The sequence below is a fragment of the Pundamilia nyererei genome, unplaced genomic scaffold (genome assembly GCF_000239375.1).
Source record: "Pundamilia nyererei isolate P.nyererei 1_Seehausen unplaced genomic scaffold, PunNye1.0 scaffold00034, whole genome shotgun sequence".
Classification (NCBI taxonomy): Eukaryota; Metazoa; Chordata; class Actinopteri; order Cichliformes; family Cichlidae; genus Pundamilia; species Pundamilia nyererei.
In genome coordinates, this window is record NW_005187435.1 from 1,660,133 (window position 1) to 1,678,786 (window position 18,654).

The window sequence follows — 18,654 nt, forward strand, 5'->3', positions numbered from 1 at the left end:
TTTTTTTTTTAAATCGTTGTCATTTGGAAATGAGATCGCACATAAGTATGAATCGAGATCACGATTTTCTAACGATTAATCGTGCAGCTCTAACGAGCAGACAAAAAAATCAGATTTGATCAAAAAATCGGAATTGAGCATTAAGACCTGCAGTGTGAACGTAGCCTAAGCTGACCACACAATGGCCCTAAAACCCAAAGTTTCCAATCTTCAACTAATTAAAAAGTGCATAAACTATCGAATAGTACTGTAAAAAAGAAAAAGACCTAAATCTCAAAAAGCCGCAAAACAAAATAAAAAATAAAACTATTGGAAAAGAGACTCCTTTTCTCCAGACTCGCTTAAATTGGTTCAGTTGTGTCCTTGTCTTTGCTTCAGTGTTTCACGCTCATATTTTAAAAGAGACTTTTGAATTTCTAGCACCTAAACTTTGAAACAGACATCCTCAGTTTATCAGATCAAATGAATCTGTGGTTTGTTTTAAAGGCTGCTGCCTGTTGTCTGTAGCCTTTTGTTCTCCTAATATGCGTGTAAAGAACTGTGTATGCATGAAAGACTGTGTTCACATGTATAAATATGTACACTACTTTTTAATGTGTAATGTTGTTGTTGTTTTTTATCCAAACTTTGAAGCACTTTAAAACTGTGTGTTTTAAAATTTTATATACGTTATTATTATTATTATTATTATTATTATTATTATTATTATTATTATTCCAGTGCGTAATATCCTTGGTCCCCTACTGTACTTTCCCCTCAGTGCCCCAAATTTTCTTTCATTCCTTAACCTAGCTGACCCAAATTTCCTGTGCCAAGTGAGTGTACTTTTCAACTTATGCTGTGGCTAAAAGTCATACCCTAACACCCAATCTCTACTTGTTCTTGCTGACTGGGTGCCATCATTGTAAGCTCTTGTGACTCGGTGGTGGGCTCCACAAGACGAAGCTAGACTGAAGTGCATTGCTTCACTGGGATTAGGGATTAAGATTTCCCTGGCTGCTTTGGTTGAGTAAATCTGGGGATTATGATGTCGACAGCCTGTGGCTGCAGGAGAGGAAATTGAATTGTGACGGACGGAACACCGATGGCCCAGAATTACAGCACAGTGAGTGAGAAGTCAGAGATGGGAGTCCGTGTCTGTGCCTTTCTCCTGCTCAGGAAAACCTCCGCTGGATACCATTTACTGCCTTAGGGGTGTAGGGATTGCTTACATAGCAGAATCAATCTGAGTAGATGTTTAGGATGTTGATTGTGTGCTAAGAAGATTTCTGTGTCACTGGTAATCCTGCTCTGACCTATGAAGCATCAGGTGGTGAGTACTGTGAACTGCAACAGGAAACACTTACATATTAACCAAAGGATTTCTCACTTGTTGTACAACTGAAGTCAGTGTTAAAGACAATATCTTGTCTCTATGTGTGAGACTCCAAAAACATGAGAAGCTGTGTAAATCTGACGGTGTAAGATAACAAACTGACACATTCAGTGCCAACTTACTGTGTTCATGTGTGCCTGTCTGTCTGTGCATAAGCCAACCCCTGCTGTTGCTCCTCCTGCTGCTGCTGCTGCTGCTGCTGTTAAATTCGAAGGACAAACTAAAACCAGCAGGATGAAGGTGAAATGGACCCAGCTGGGTTTGGTGTTCTTCCTCATATTGTCACTGGTGATGACAGGATGCTTCTTCTGGCAATATCAGATGCCAAAAGTCCAGCCAGGTGAGAGCACGTGATTGGTGTCCGGTGAATAAAAACCTCAAACGAAGCACATTTATATTGATTAACATTATATTAATTATAACACAGATGCAAATAAAAAAAGTCACAATTTAGGGATTTTATACAGGCTTTTTTTTTTTAATAGTTATTTAGGTCAGGCTAAATATTGCAATTAGCCTCCAGACTGTGAGCTGTGGATTATTTGAGATTTCAAGCACTCTCTTGAGACTTGAAATAAAATAAACTGTCTTTCATGATATGATTTTTCACACAAATTGCACAAAAGTATTATACTTCTGAAATGTGTTTGACGTGATTTGAGTCACTCAAGTCTTGCCTTAGACAGTTTGCCTTAAAACTGTCTAAAAAGCAACTGGAGAAGCTTTTTTTTTTAAATCTTCACTGTGCTTTCTTTCTGGACAAATGATTAATATGCACTTGGTTACAGCCAAATTAATCATTTGACAAGCAGGTCCTCAGTGTGCTATCCAGTTACAGTCAGCTCCTTATGTACATCCACTAAATGCCTCTTTCTTATCTGATGTGAATGCAAAAATGAGACACTCAAGATATACAGATCTCTTAATTATGAGATAAAACAATCTCATAATTGTATGATCTTTATCTTGTAATTATGAGATGTACCAGTAGCTTTCTTAGTGGGAGCATTTGTAGCATCATTGCAAGTTCAAAATCTCAGAAAGCGGCTTCAGGTAAGGTAAGCTAAGAACTTTAATGCAGTAAAGCAAACCCAGCACAAGATATGTAATGTGATTCTACATCAATAAAGAGGATATTAATGGGAAAGGTCTTTTGAAAGAAATCAGCTCTTTAGAATTAAAAGGGAAATAATAAATCCATTAAAATATTACATTAATGCATGACGCGGTCACATGCTTTTTGATGAAAGAGTTATGTATCGCACGTTTTGTGAAATTGGATCCTATAAGGTTTATAAGGTTCATTAAAAAAAGCAGAGAATTATTGAACCACCAGCTCACTTAGACTACATTATACTTGCCCTGTCTGACAGTATCAAGTGGTGATTCCAGTAGTCTACCCTCTCCCTCTGCTCTTTATTTCTCTTTTCCCCTTGTACTGTCTATACCACCCAGATGAAGGAATGGGTCGCAGTGCCAAATCAGAGATGATGTGTCCCCGTTTCCCAGAGCCTCTACCTCTGGAGCATCCTATCCCCAGTCTAAAAGAAGCATTGGAAAAGGTGATGTCATGCACAGACCACAGACTTAAATCTGCAGGCGCTTTTCCAGCATGTCCATTTAAGTCGGAGTAAATTTACAGGCTGGCCGGTAATCCTTAACACCAAATGTCGGTTCAGTTGACAGAGGGAGATTAAAGACATAGTGGATGAAAAATCTGAGTCTGTCTGAGCAAAAGGTTGTGTTACTGTAGCCAGGAGGTTGCACTGTAGCACCCACTAGAGAATTTGGGAATGCAATGTAGTGGATGAACATAACTGCAGTAACCACAGAAATAAACTGAAATGAGCATAAAGTCTGGTAAATCTAAGGCGGAGCAGATGATTGCCATTTACACTTTAGTTTGTATTTTCTATCATTTGAGAAAAGCTTATTTTACTGTAATCTCAGCAGCCACCAAAGCCAAACAGAAAATGGATAAAAGACATGTGAACATTTGATCTGATTACATTGAAAATGTTCTTGTGCTAACATTGCCACCCTCTCACCTGTACATACTAATGTAGTGTAGTAATCAAATTCAGTCATTTCTCCTAATTAATGTAGTAAGATAGCTATACCATACGCTTCTTCTGGGGTATACTCTCAGCAGCATATTAAACATATCAGGTCCCCATAAGGAGAATCATGTGCTAAAGGCTGTCTAAATGACTCGGGTAAAGTTTGTAGCATGCGTGCTTGTTTTTGTCTGCTTCCACTTGTCTTTGCACTAGGATGATGTCAGCGTAAATGTGCTGTCATATTCGTTGTGTTCCCACTAGTGCTGTCAGTGTTAATCTCGTTAAAATGACGTTAACGCCATAACGCGGCAAATCTCCGTTAACGAGTTACCCCAGTGTGTGGGGCTGGACCGTGTCAACACGTTAAAAAGCTAACTGCGCTAATGCACTGCGTGGCACATCCGACATACTGTTTTACTTTTGTCCATGACGCGCTTACCATCAGGGTCATGCTTCACATGAAAACCAAGATAGTTCCAAACGCCAGATCTGAATGAGGGTGGGGGAGGTTCAACTTCGGGTAGCGTTGAGGCAGTTGCCATGTTGCAACGAGCTTAACTTCTGTCTTGCTAGCTTGCGCTGCGCTCAGTGGATCTGCCCTCGACAGTGCAGCCTAGGCGGAGTAGTCGAAGGCAGATCCACTGAGCTCTCAACACAGACAGCATCATCAGAAGAAAAGTTGATAAAATAAAAAAAAAAAAATGTATTGTTCAATACAAATGCCTACTGAACCGAAAGCACTGTATCGAACGGTTCAATATCGATATGAGTATTGTTGCAGCCCTAATAGATAGATAGATGCCACCTTCGTATCTTTAAAATAAAGTTCTAACATGAAGCAAAGAATAGGAAGTTCATTAACTGGAAATATTTTGGAACTAACTACTCACTTCTTGCTGTGTCTCACCCAGGTGGACGTTTTGCTTCGGCAGACCATCAACCCTATCAGCCTTCCTGCCTTGTCGGCCATCGTAATCCTAAATGACACTGTTTTGTGGACAGGCAACTTTGGAAAGCGGAATGCCAGCGACCCTCACTCAGGACCAACAAATGAGTACACAATCTACAGGTGAGTGCCTTAAAGCTCATTCATAGGTCTTATGATCCTGTCTATAAAAGTCCAAACTTCATTAAACTGCTTGATTAAAGAAGAAAATATTGAAAATATAAGGAAATATTCATAACAGCTTGTGAATAGAATAGTCTTCCCTGGTCCACAAAAAATAATGACATAATGATAATGAGGTGTACATTACCTGTTCAATTATATATTCTTGGAGCAGCAGCTGGAGCAGGTCCTTTATAGAAATCCTATTAAAACCAAAACTAAATTAAGCTGTTTTCACACAGGCACTGCAGCCCCGACCTTTTCTGGGAGTTACCCGACAGAGGTGCAAATGTCAGATCAGGCATTAGCCACTCTTTACCCTAACCAGCTCCCCTATACAGAGTCCATGTCAAATGTGTGAATACAGCAACCGATATAGCAGTCCAGTGTGTGCATCATGTGTTTGCCTGCCGCACACAATATATAAGCAGTATTTCCAGTCCCACATGAATCATCAAAAAGTGTCTGAAGGTCAAATGTGAAAGCATCTTTAAATTTAATATCATTATAGTTTGTTTATTTAGCTCTAAACTAGTCATACTTACATACAATGAGTCCAAGAGTCTTGGAATCAGAGATAACATATGTATGTGTTTTCAAATGTGAACTTCCTTCAAGCTCATTGAAAGTCTCACATTTATAATTCAGAAGGCATGACCTCTGTCTGATCTATTGCCAAACAGCTGATGCCATCTTTTGTTACTAAAATGTTAAGTGCTACTGCTTCCACTATTAATGTCACAGTCTGCAGCTCTGCTGGCAACAGGCCCGCTGCTCATGTTTCCGCAGACCTGCCCTGCAGCTGTTTGCCAGATGTCCTCGGGCTTTCCCTCCAGTTCTCTTAACCTGACTACATCACTTCAAAACACTAGTTCCTAGTTGTCAGTGGCTCCAAGATCCCCCCCCCCCCCCCCCCCCCCCCCACACACACACACAACCACAACCACATCGTTCTTTTGTGCTCGTTAAGCTTTTCAGGAGTTTGCTCGATTGGTTTCTTGCAGCCTGTTAGTTCCAGCTGCTGATTGCCGAATGCCTATTTATTGGAACTGGCTGCTGCCTGTAAATGTCTGATTTAGTTTACCTGTTGTGGATGCCTTCTATGGTGCTGACCCTTGATGCACCCACTGCTGCTACCTGGGTAACAGGTGGAGGGCTAGATCATGTTACCAAACAATTCAGCCAGCACACATCTGGATAGTATCAGTGTCATGACAGTCCACACTAGCTCAAGAGGTTAAGTGACATGAGATCAAAATTTATAACTTCTAACAATGTTCAAAGTCAAAAAATGCAGCAGATCAGATTTTCATGATTTTCTTTGTTTCTTTTGTGTTTTTAATCAAATAATTTTCTATTTCAGTGGAAACATCTCCTCTTGTTATCCATGCAAACACAAGCAGTTTGTGAAATACTCAAGGGATCATGCACTACACATGCAATTCATTCATTTCTGTTTCTAGACCATTACTTTGTGTTCTGGGGCATTAATTGTACTTATTTATTTATTTATTTTACTTGAACGTTTTTCATCAGACCTGTTTAATATCTATGCCAGTGCTGAGGGTGAAAAGTTAAAGTTTTACAGCACTTTTAGAATACTTAATTCAGCTGTACTTAGTGGGAAAGCAGCTAATCAGATGAGATGATTAGCTAACTTCAATCCACCCATTTTCTTAACCACGTATGAGGGGAAGATGGGGCATATCCCCAACTGTCATAGGTGGAGACACAGGGTGAATCCTGGACAGGCTGTCAGTTTATCACAGCGCTAACACACAGAGTAACCAATTAATTTGATAAGCAATAATCTTTGGACTATGAAGCTGGAGTACCCTGAGAGAACCCACAAGGGGAGAACCTTCAAAATTGGCATTAACAGCTAAGGATGATGCGAAGATCTACTTCCAAAGCTATCACAATTTATCCTCTTGGGATTTCATCCAAAGGTGGTCACAATTTGTCAGGTTTAACTAAAGTAATTGACCATTTTCCAGAATGCCAGTGTATCTAAAATTGGACTCTAACACTTACCTCAAAAAGAAATAGTCGAACCATGAAAAAGACCTTAGAAATGTTACCTCACTTATTGCTTTAAAGAGGTATAAAGCTGGAGGATTTGAGAAAGACAGATGAGTCAATCAATGAAAGCCTCCAAATCGGACTTTAAGTTGCTAAGCTGGCGTCCTTCGTTTTAACTATAGAAATGTCAAAGGTCTTTCATCAGACCCTCTTTGCCCAATACATGCTGTAATCTGAAACCCCAGTGTTCAAGTTTGTAAAGCAGTCTTTCTCTTAAAAACCCAATGCTAGAAAAATCATTACATGATAAAAGGTTATTGTCTCACACTTAAGAAGTTTTCTCTTTATTTACATAACAAAGCCCAATTTTTAGTTATCACTCAGTTAGAAAAATACTAAGAGCTAGTCGAATACACAAGTACAGTTTATTTTCTAATGAATTACCAGAAATGTATTTAAAATCAGTGTACACCCATGCTTTCCACTGAGCCAAATTGCTCTTCAGTTTTGTGCTGATGGACTTCTTCTATCCACAGTTTCAAAAAATTAACCCACATTGAAACAAAATACCAAAAGATGTGAAAAAACTCTAATTGCAAGATGTCTTAAAGTTGAGAGTGTACAAAAAGATCAGTGATCAAGTAGAAATGAGTGAAAACACAGATGCAACGGTAATCAGGTGGTACAAAATAAGCCACAGTGCGACTAATCAAAGCTGAAGACGCCGTCTTCCTAAAATGACACCACAGACAGTGCAATCTGTAGCTCGACAGGCAGTGCTTTAGATTTGGCACAGCAGTCACCAGTGGAAATCAGAGTTTCTGTGACAGCTTAGATAGTGTGAAGAAAAATGCATAACTCCGACCTGCATGTAATAAATCTCAGTTGGTCTTTTGCACACAACTTCATGCGTTTTCTAAAGAAGTTTGATAAGTTAATCATAATATTAAATTAAATTAAATAAAAATTATTTTTTAATAAAAAAAATATTTGGTTGTTTGTTTGTTTGGTTTTATGGGTGACACCAAGAAAAAATGGGGGTCACACTGTGAACTACCTCAGTAAATGCGTAGCCCGGGCAGTGTAGAATGGAGGTAGGACTGTGATCATATATAGCAATGCAAAAGTTACTGAGAAAAAGACGTATATAGATTGCACCACCGTGGAGTGTGTGAGGAGGACCCAGGAGCAGACGCAGGCAAGGAGACAGACTGTTCCAACAAAAGGCGAGCCTTTATTTCAGGCTAATATACGTGGAACATAAAAGAAAGTGAAAACAAACTAGAGCCCAAAAAGACTGAGAAACTCTGACTTCACAAAGAAAACTATGAATCAACTATGGTACTAAGACTAAGGCTATGAACTAACAAGGAAGCTATGATGACGGTGACTACTATGACTGTGAACTATGACATTAACTATGATCTTTGAACTGTGACTTGACATGGGAAAAATAGCACGATCCGACAAAGACTGAAGGGAAACACACAGACTAAGTACACACAAGGGGTGATCATGGGAAGTGGAAACACATGAGGAAACAGCCAGCACAATAAATCATAATGACACGATAGGGAAAGTGTAAACTAAGCACATAGAACATGGAAACGAGACTTTAAAAATAAACAGGAAACATGACGGGACGCAGACAAGAAACATGGTTGACAACATGAACCACGCAGACATGAAATATGACAGCTTAAGATATGAACCAACAAGAAAGGCCTAACCACAGGGGGCGAACACACAAATGGCTCTAAAAAGCAAAGAACTAAAACAGAGCAATTTAGGAGGTAATATCTAAATTAACTTAACATAAACAATGAATAGCAAAATACAAGGAAAATCAGATCCTAATTAATTATAGCAACAACCAGAATTTAACATATCTTCAATAACATACGTCAAAAATAAAAACTGAACTCAAAATGCTGGGTCACAGACCCAGCCCGTGACAGATGCACTGGTTTACTGAAGAAACCCAAGAAAAAAAGATACGTGATAAAGCACAAGGGCAAACTAAAATCAAAGAAGAAAAACTGGAAAGAAAAATAAAAGATGGTTAAAAAAATTGACCTTTTTTCAGTTGTTCAGATTTGAGGACGAGTTTGGTCTAAACAAATAGTGATAGTTGGGGATGGATATGAGAAAAAAATAACTAAAATAATGCCACTGAAAATGTTGTTGTCTCACCAACATATACTGCACTGAATATCCTACTACCAGTGGAATTACTGGACTACTTCATGAATCAAAGGAGATTACAACAGAGGACACATAATAAATAATTTCAGAATACAGCATTAGAAAATGTTATACTCTATTCCTAAAATAATTACCTTACCTTACCCTTTGTTATCTCTCTGTGTACTCCAGAGAGATAACAAAGGGTAAGTCTGAAAGAATGCTGCAAATTCCTTGAATGAATCCTTAAAAAGAATGCCAAGAATTTCAAAAAGGTTCCAAGGACTCTACATAAGAGGTCAACCTCAATTACAACATTAAATCTTCCTTATACATTAATAATAAAAAAATCTATAATAAATAGTGTAGATTTCCAGTAGATAAATGGGTGCTTTATCACTTTTCTCTCCTTCATAACTCGCTGTCATCTTGCTTTCTCCCTCTGCTGCTCTTGCACACTGTGTCCATCACCATTATTTGGCTATGATCATGGTGCTGAAGAAGATTTTGTACCTTTGTCAGCATCTGCCTGAAGGGACAGATTTCCTTTTTCTTTGAGCCCCTGTTTTCTCCAATTCTGTTTTGCACTTTATGTATTTTGGCACTTTATTTATTTATTTTTTGTTGTTGTTGTTTTGTTTTTAGGTATGAGGTTCAAGGAAATAAGCCCCAAATATGGAGAATTTAAATTTTTTCAACAGGCTGTTTTGGCTTTAACACCACTTCACTGACTGGAGAAATTTGTATTAGTGTACTTTGAAGTATAGTTTGTTTAATTAACAGTTAGATTTTCTTAAACTATTAACTATTTAAACCAATTATTTTATCATATTATTATCAGTATGACCAAAGTCATTAAAACATCTCAGTCAGAATATACTTTAAATTGCAAATTCATTTCAGGAATTTATTAAATAAAATCCCAAACCCACATATCAGTGTAAATGAATTCAAAATTCAAACTTCTGTGCACACAGCTTGGACTGATCAGTCGGTTTTTGAAAGGATAGCTCAACATTTTGGAAAAATATGTTTAGTCACTCCTTATCCACACAAGGAGTGATTTGCCAATGGCACATCACTTTGTGGTTGATGTTTGGCTGCTTGCAAAAATTCCAGTCTCCGGTTGCCTAGATAACCCTCTAGGTTACCCTGTTTACCCTACCCTGTCAATAAAATGCATCCTGCACTCTCGTTAGTATTTGCTTTAGTTATTCGCCTCAAAGCTTAGAAAAGCCTTCTACACAGGCAGTTTCAGCAAAAAAGAACAAAGAATAATAAGCTAAATCCACACCTGAATAGCTGCTTTAATAGTAACAATCCATATAAATTTCACTCAGTAATAAACTGAATTTGATAACTGGGATTGGCACCAGCTCCCCCACAGCCCTGAATTGGATAAGCAGAAGAAAATGGATGGATGGGTGATACTGCAGCAAATGCAGAATATAGCAGTTATTGCATGTTCATCCTGGGGGAATGTTTAGTGTCGCTATCTTAAAAAAAAAAAAAAAAACCTGAATATAAGCCAGGGAAGGGAAAAGGAAACCAAGGAGGAATACAAACAATATGCCTCAGTGTGTGATTAAAAAAACCTTTTCAACCTTAGCTATCTTTTGCTACAATAAAATCATATCATATTGCTTTGTTCTCTCTTTTAGAATTGCAAGTTTATCAAAACTTTTTCCAACGCTGATGCTGTACAAGCTGTGGGAGGACGGGAAGATTGGCTCTCTTGATGACCCTCTGGAGAAATATGTGGAGAACTTCACCATCAAAAACCCTCTGGGGAAGATGCGAGACTCCGAGTTGAAATATGTGACAGATGGCCTGATATTTCTCGACAGTGGAGAAGTTCAGATCCGCTCATCTTCAGTCACTCTACGGAGGATGGCTAGCCAGCTCTCGGGTACATATTTATACTATATCCCTATGACCTTAAAATAACACTGAATTTTAGTCTTTTCTTGTTAAAAGAAAACAAAATGCTTCAGCAAAGCGGCAGTTGACTTTTGGGTTTGCATGAAACAGCTTTTTGTCAGCCAATAAACAGAAATTTATAAATCACAAATTTATCTATATCTATAATTCATGTGTTAAATATCTGATTGAACTTTAAATAATTTCAACCAGCTACTATTGTGACACCAAAACAGCCCTGACCTGCCACGGCATGGACTCTTCTAGACCCCTGAAAATGTGATGTGGTATTTGGCACGAAAATGTTAGCAACAGATCATTGAAGGTGCTGCAAGCTCTGAGTGGGGCCTCCGTGGGCTGGACTTGTTTGTCCAGCACATCGTACAGATGCTCCATTGGACTGACACCTGGGGAATTTGGAGACCAAGTCAACACCTCAAACTCATTGTTGTGCTTCTCAAACCTTTCCTAAACCATTTTTGCTTCATGGCAGGGGCACGTTATCCTAGTCAAAGCAGCCACAGCTAGATACCACACCTTTCTATTAGAACTAGCATGAACTTTTCAGCAATTTAAGCTAAAGTAGCTCGTCTGCTGGATCAGGCAACAGGTGACAGTTTTTGTTCCCGATGTGTGTTAATGGCCCCTCATGAACCTGTCGCTGGTTCACCACTGTTCCTTCCTTGGATCAATTTCGATAGTTTTATAGGTGCCCGGAACCAGCCATCACAATTTCACTCGCAATCCTTTCAGTTACATATTTTTGCTGCTTCTAACACATCAACTCTTAGGACAAAATATTCACTTACTCCCTAATATCTTCCACCCACTAACAGGTGATGAAGAGATAATTAGTGTTATTCACTTCGCCTGTCAGTGGTCATAATGTTATGCCTGATTAGCACATACATGACTGTATGGTTTTCCATACTGGCCTAATAAGGAGGCTGATTTTGCCAGTGGTCCAACTTGCAGAAATATTGTCTCGCCCTCTCCTTTGAGAGAATGTTTATCAAAGGTCTGCTATTCTTTTTCTATCTCTCTTCCGCCTCTTCCAGTTCCCAGTTATTCCAGTGTTGTTCGTGCAGTTGACCTTTTATTATCCCAGGAGATTTGGTGGCAGACAAAATTGCACAGTGAAAGTGAAGCTTCTTGGGAACCATTCTAAATGCACTGTTCAACAGCCTATCAAAAATATCAGAAAAACAAAATGAGACCAACTTTGAGAGTATGTGCCTCAAGAAACAAGTTTTTGATGGAAAACCTCTTGAGATAATTTCCTTTCAGAGGAAGAAAGAATCCCAAGAGCCATTAGCTTGCAGTTAACATCAAAAGCTAAAGCAAAGAAAATTAGCTGTTGCCACTTCAAGGTTGAATTTATAATCAAGCTGGAACAATAGAAGGGAACAAAGAGACGAAAGAGGTTTCTAGGAAAGCTCTTGCTACATGCTTGATTCCTGCGACAATATCTATTTATTTATTTGGCAATAATATTTCTGGAGACTAATGATGCTTTATGGATCGATTTTGAGCTGAAGCAAATGATTCATGAACTGATGATCCAAGTGGCAGTAAACCTACTATTACTGTGTCACAATGAAGAATTTGGTGCTTTTCCACAGCACAATAAATTCAGTCCGTCTGGATTTTGAAGAGTGGTTCAGACCCCTCAGTAATATGAAGGTGTCTTTAGAAAGTTGCCAATTTTCTGACATATTCTGACAAACAATTAATGAATGAAGGACAAAAACAATGTAGCTGGTTTGACCTCCCTTTTTATGGCGGAGGCGATCGTAGCTCAAGAGTTGGGAGTTTGCCTTGTAATAGGGAGGCTGCCGGTTTGAGACCCGGCTCCGACAGTCTTGATCGTTGTGTCCTTGGGCAAGACACTTCACCCGTTGCCTACTGGTGGTGGTCAGAGGGCCCGGTGGCGCCAGTGTCCGGCAGCCTCGCCTCTGTCAGTGCGCCCCAGGGTGGCTGTGGCTACAATGTAGCTTGCTATCACCAGTGTGTGAATGTGTGTGTGAATGGGTGGATGTGTAAAGCACTTTGGGGTCCTTAGGGACTAGTAAGGCGCTATACAAATACAGGCCATTTACCATTTTGTCATTTAAAGCCATTTAAAATCCCTTCCTACTGTTCTTCTAATTTAATCTTAAACATCTATGATCTTTTCACTTTCATTGATATGCATAAGTAAAGCAGACATTTAAAGGCGCTTGCACTACTTGCAGTAAAAAAATATCCAACCCTCAGGTGCTGTTTAGACTTGTAACATTTATTCAGATAAGACTTCAGATAAGAGTTGCAATGAACATGCCTAAGCAGGAAACGGTTTATCTGAAGAAGTTTTCAATAAGTAACACTTCTGTCTGTGTAAAGAATTAAAATATGAGACGCTCATCTATTGCAAGGAAGGATAATAGGTCTTTAAATATCCAACCATGTCTCACAATTTGTCAACAAGTCAGAGTGGCTGAACATCATAAACCTTTATAGACAACTGGTCAAATATATCACGTACAAAGAAAGTGCTGTTATAAGGTAAATGAAATAACTATTAGAGTGAAATATAAAGTGATGATATGTGTTTGAGAAGGCTAAAGTATACTAATGCAATTCACCCTTTGTTTTTGTGTTTTTATTTACAAATTTTACTTTTCATTTTATTTATTTTTTTAAATTTAACACTGTTTTGCTGTTGTTTAATCCAGGCCTGCCCAGGAGGCTCCGAGCTACAAATTTGCTTTGGAAAGGAAAAACTCAATCTGCAATCAATCTTCTACAAGATGATGTCCTCGTCTCGGATCCAGGCACCAAGTATGATTTCTTTCATTGTGGTGACATCAGTGTTTTCATGGGGAAATTCTAACCAAGCAAATAAGTGTTCCTGCAATGTACAAATATTATTCTGTTACTTATTTCTTACATTAGAACTACATTCTGCTTCGTAATGACAAAAACTGTAATTACAATAATCCCTCTTGATGCTACTTAGATTTTACCTGGGGAGGATGTATAATTAAATGTCAAGTTTAATTAGCTCAGGTCTTTCCACATACTGTACCTGTCTCTACATATTACACTGATTAGTAAAATATTTGACCTTTGAGTAAACAAGTGTTTTCAAGTGATATTTTAATATCTCCAGCACCACATTGTGTTTGTATTAAACCTGCAGGGACCTGAGCTCAACTAAGAAATAGTCCATCAAATATGATTTGGAAGCAACGTGTCATTTTTATTCTTTAATATTTGTCCCGATGAAACAAACAAGAGTTAATATTTGAGTAAATCGGTCTTTAACCTGCTAGCTCCATACTGCAAAGTCTCTGTGATGTTGTACTGCACCCCCAAGGGAGCAGTCTATATTGCGTTCTCTGCTAGTGAATGGGATTTTTATGTGCTAGGCTTCCTGCATTTTCTGTCCAAAGAGCGCGCTCACTTAAATTACATGGAATATTTCAAGTATGGTGATATTTAAACGTGAATTATCATGTATTCTTCTTCATTCTCCCAATGCTTTTTATATTTGTTCTTGCAGATGTCACTACAGTAACCTTGCCTTCTCACTACTCGCTCATGTGATGGCAGAGCGAGTGGCCGGAGTTGACTACCAGCAATGGATCACAGAGAACATCCTGGACCGGCTGGGGATGGAAGACACCAGCTTTGACCTCACCCCAGGGATGCAGAGCCAATTGGCTGTTGGAGTGTACTCAAATGGAAAACCAGCCCCACTCTATGACCTCGGCTGGTATCGGCCTTCTGGTCAGATGTTCTCAACAGCTGCAGATTTGGCCAAGCTTGCCATGATGCTGCTGGGTGCGTATCATCGCAAGCTGCTGGAGCCAGACTCTTTGAAGATTATGCTGACCCCACTCTTTAGGTGCGATAAGGATTATTTTGCTAACCGTACTGGAACGCCATGGGAGGTGAATGAGCTGATGGGCTATGAACTGTTGCGTAAAGATGGGGATTTGGATGGCTACTCTGCCACTTTTTCCCTGGTTCCCAGACTGAAGCTTGGCCTAGTGGTGCTAATGGCAGGCAGCCGATCTCAGAAACAGGATGTAGTCACAAAGGCCTACAACCACATTGTCCCAGCCATAGAGAGAGCCTTCAGGGAGGCCAAAAAGGTCCTTGTTGCTCCTCCAAACCCTGATCATTACATTGGATTTTTCACTTACAGCAACATCACTTTCTATGAGATCAAAGTAGGGCCAGACGGAGTCCTTATCATGCAGCAGTTTGGTCCTCAGATTGAAGAGCTCATACCAGAGAAGTACAGGACAATAAAACTTAACTACCTGGTTGATCGTGTGTTTAAAGTGGTGTTTGAAAAAGAGTACCCTTGTGTTTTGCAAGTCGGCACCGCTTCAGTGTCCCTGGAAGCTCAAGATGGCCAATTATTTAACTTCTACGTGTTTAATAAGCAGGGTTTATCTCCAGGTTTTGATGCACCAGGGCTGAACACATATAACGTGGTCAGAATACCCCGTAGGCCATCCTTCTCCAGCTGAATTGCAACCGTGTTGTGGCCTAAAGACAAACGTTGTGTCCTTGGGATGTGTAAGGGGATGTAAATAGACATTATAAAATATCAAAAGACTGAAGTGAGATGTTGTGATTATTCTAGAGGTCAAAGACATGATATTGCTTTTGATATACAGAGAGCACAGATAAGCATGACATGTTCATCCAGCTGTATAATGTCCTTCAGAGAAAATGTATTAAATTCACTTCTGAACAATGCATATAAATATCCTTCGCACGCTGGCCCTTCATTACACTTGAGAACTAAACAATTCGCACTGTGGTGGGAGTGCTTGTGTTTTTTTCCTGTGCTTCATTTGAATTTCACATCGTAGTGTCTTTCTTTTCTTGAGTTTTCATCAGACAGAACTGGAGAACAACTCTTATTGTGGCCATTTACATGAAGAGTTACATTCATTCTATATTCAACTCTTAAACTGTGATTGAAGTTGGATGAAATATGTCACTCATACATATTCATCTTTCTCTGGAAAACAATGTGTTTGTGTTACTTTACTCATGGCAGGTAGAAGTAGAACATTTAAATGGCAAACTGGAATGTCACCTATTAAATAGGTATATTGCCACAGATTTGAAACTGCTGGGTTAAAAGCAACAAACAAGCACCGACATGTCACTAAGGTACAAATTGTTTTTGCTCCACAATAAGAGGCGATTAAGGACAGGAACACTTCTGGGTGCCTGTGTGACTCTTTTCTGTATAATCCCTGAAAATGGACTCATTCATACCGACCTCTAACACCAATATGAATATGAATACTCCACTCTGAATGCTGCGAGAAGATAACACATTCAAGAGAACAAAAGTAACGTATAATGCAAAGGCCGATATTTTGTTTTGTATTAGACAGCATGTCTGAGAATTTTATGGAAATGAAATCTGTATTGAAAATGTTGTTTAGTGTTCAAGCATCCAGTCCAGTGAGTGAAAGTGAGCGAATGTGAATGCAAATCTCCCTACTGTATCCATTTCATCCTGCTGTGGCTTGCAGAACCGCCATTCTGCTATTCAATTCAATGTTGTCACAGCTGACTGATTAAAGCTTATTCTGATCAATAGTGGAAAGCATAAAATATAATTTGACTCGTGCGGTGTAGTGGAAAATTAAAACAAAAAACAAAAAAACAAAACACGTATTATACCATGCATCAATTCTCAACCATTGCTCAAAGGATTGGCCAATATGCTGAAAATTCTCAACCATAATAACAGCTGTCAGTATATTTAGAGGTGTGTGTGTGTGTGTGTGTGTGTGTGTGTGTGTGTGTGTGTGTGTGTGTGCGCGTGTATGCAGTGCCCCTGCTTCAACAGTAATCATTCATAACAAAAAAGTGTAGAAAACCACCTGCTGGAAAGCCAACAGCGAGGCCAATGGGCCTAAAAGAGATAACTGGTTCAAGGATACCTAAATAATAAGCAAAAAGGTAAGAATAACATATTCTATTGCTAAGTGAGGTGGGTATACAGCCTGTAATATGTGGTGGGATTGGTGAAGACTACCACATATTTAGGCCAGCAACACAAGGGCAGTAGGACAACTTACTAGTGACTCTAAAGACACAATACATTCAACCAGTCAATCTGTCCTACCTTATTATTTTGATTCAAACCACACTAGGTCTATAAACTCTTGTGGAAAAAGAAATTTCATAATGCAATCACGGTGATGAATAAACTCTTCAGTTTCATGGTTCCGTAATCAAAATGACAGCACTCTAATAATGTGTTTCCAGCATTTACATAGTTCAAGCATGTGACAGCTATGTATATAGACTGCTTAATATTTATTTTGCTTTTGAATTAGCCATTGCACAATAGCCATAATCAGTTTTCATTTTTGCAATCACAGTGAACAACAGCTTACCGGCTGGCCATGCAAGAGAAAAAACCCCAAAAACATTAGCAACAGCTCACAATAAATTATCACATTCTTTGTCCCACTGAAACACAGAGACATATACTACTTCTTTTTGCAAATTAGCATCACGTTAATTTTCAGGTACAACATATCAATTACAACATGTAATCATTTGGCTCAGATCGATCTGATTTTCCACTTTCTGACATAAGGCATACAGCAGTTAAAAAATAAGACAGCAGGTAAAATGTGCAGGCACTGTTGTCAAATATGATTCAAAGCTTCAAACAAAGGATAAATAATCATTTTACATCCAAGCTTTTTAGTGACATGTGATAAGTTTAAATAAAATAGCAAAACATACTGGAAATTATGCTTATCCACATCCTTTGCTAGGATTATATGAGAATATCCATAATACTACTGCTAAATATGATACTGGAGCTACAGGAAAGCTAAGCAACTAAAGACTGTAAATATAGGCGGACGGTTAGCTTGGCTCTCAAAGATTTAAAAAACAAATATATGCCCTTTACCTTTACAATGTATTTTTAACGGTATCTTGATATTTAAAAAAAGGGGGGTTTCTTTCACATTCAACCTCCTATCCTGTCAACCATATTTTTCCTCCACCATCACTAAACATCAGGGGGTCCCGTCCCAGTCCCCAATAACATCATGCTCCATAGTCTCATCAGCCTAACTGCCAAAAATTCATACATTTCCAGTGTCATGATTTTGCAGTAGATTTTGTTATTTTCTTCCAAATGATCTCTCTTTGCACTAAAATACAACATGAAAGCAACTTTTGGATTTACATGGCTCATCAACTAGAACCTTTTTTTTACTTTTGAGATGAGCCAATGTTAATAAAAGGGTCAGAGACAAGCAGACGAGACAGTTTCATTACATTATGACACAGACTACTTGTCCTCATTTGTTTCAAGTCTCCGTTCTAAGCTAAGCTCATTTTCTTCTGGCAGTATTCATCATACAGCATCATGTCAGCAAATTCTGGAAACAAATAAACCTAAGATCCAAAATGTTAACCTGTCAGTTTACAATATTTCTGCACCAGCTGCTTTCTAGCTTGTTCAAATAAAAAGTCAGAATACAGAGGTCTTGCACGTTGTGTCTGTACAAGCACATGTGAGGATTTCAGTGTCCATACTCAGTGTCATATTAGGGGACAGCAAAGGGATGAAAGCATTAGAGTCCTTCCCCTCGGCCTGACCCCTTGAACTTGCAACGGAGGGATCCAGCAAAATTTTAGGAAAAGGAGGGGAGTCTCTGACAGAGTTATTGTCCTCCCCCTGGGAACAAACAAGTTCTCGAAAACACTCTCTGAACCGCGTGGAGAGCAGGCTGTAGATGATAGGGTTGACTGCAGAGCTGAGGTAGAAGAAGACGCCCGACAGGATGTGGACATATTGATAAATGTTGTGCATCAAGTCGGTCCACTGGCTGATAGAGCTCCACAGAAGACGCTCGATGTGAAAGGGTGCCCAGCAGACTCCAAACACTGCCACCACGATTGCTGGAGAGAAAGATGATGAATACATTTATTTT

General features: G+C 39.0%; 2 protein-coding genes across 6 annotated transcripts in view; one reads left to right on the forward strand and one right to left on the reverse strand.

Annotated features, from left to right (window-relative positions):
• Window positions 1–16,331, forward strand: part of lactbl1b (lactamase, beta-like 1b) — a 26,846-nt gene extending 10,515 nt beyond the window's left edge. For 4 of the 5 annotated variants that reach the window (XM_013909960.1, XM_013909959.1, XM_013909958.1 and 1 more), the window contains 6 exons: window positions 1,532–1,715; window positions 2,831–2,937; window positions 4,347–4,504; window positions 10,411–10,658; window positions 13,384–13,489; window positions 14,214–16,331. In XM_013909960.1, coding sequence (XP_013765414.1) covers window positions 1,532–1,715; window positions 2,831–2,937; window positions 4,347–4,504; window positions 10,411–10,658; window positions 13,384–13,489; window positions 14,214–15,192 — 1,782 coding nt within the window. In that variant the 3' untranslated portion in view covers window positions 15,193–16,331. Of the gene's footprint in view, window positions 1–697; window positions 1,313–1,531; window positions 1,716–2,830; window positions 2,938–4,346; window positions 4,505–10,410; window positions 10,659–13,383; window positions 13,490–14,213 lie in introns of those variants that run through there. The other variant, XM_013909962.1, reaches the window with a different exon arrangement.
• Window positions 16,332–16,516: 185 nt separating this feature from the next.
• nmur3 (neuromedin U receptor 3) overlaps window positions 16,517–18,654 on the reverse strand; it is a 9,957-nt gene continuing 7,819 nt past the window's right edge. The window contains exon 4 of the mRNA XM_005729855.1: window positions 16,517–18,622. Within this exon, the coding sequence (XP_005729912.1) occupies window positions 18,192–18,622 (431 nt within the window). The 3' untranslated portion in view covers window positions 16,517–18,191. The remainder of the gene's footprint in view (window positions 18,623–18,654) is intronic.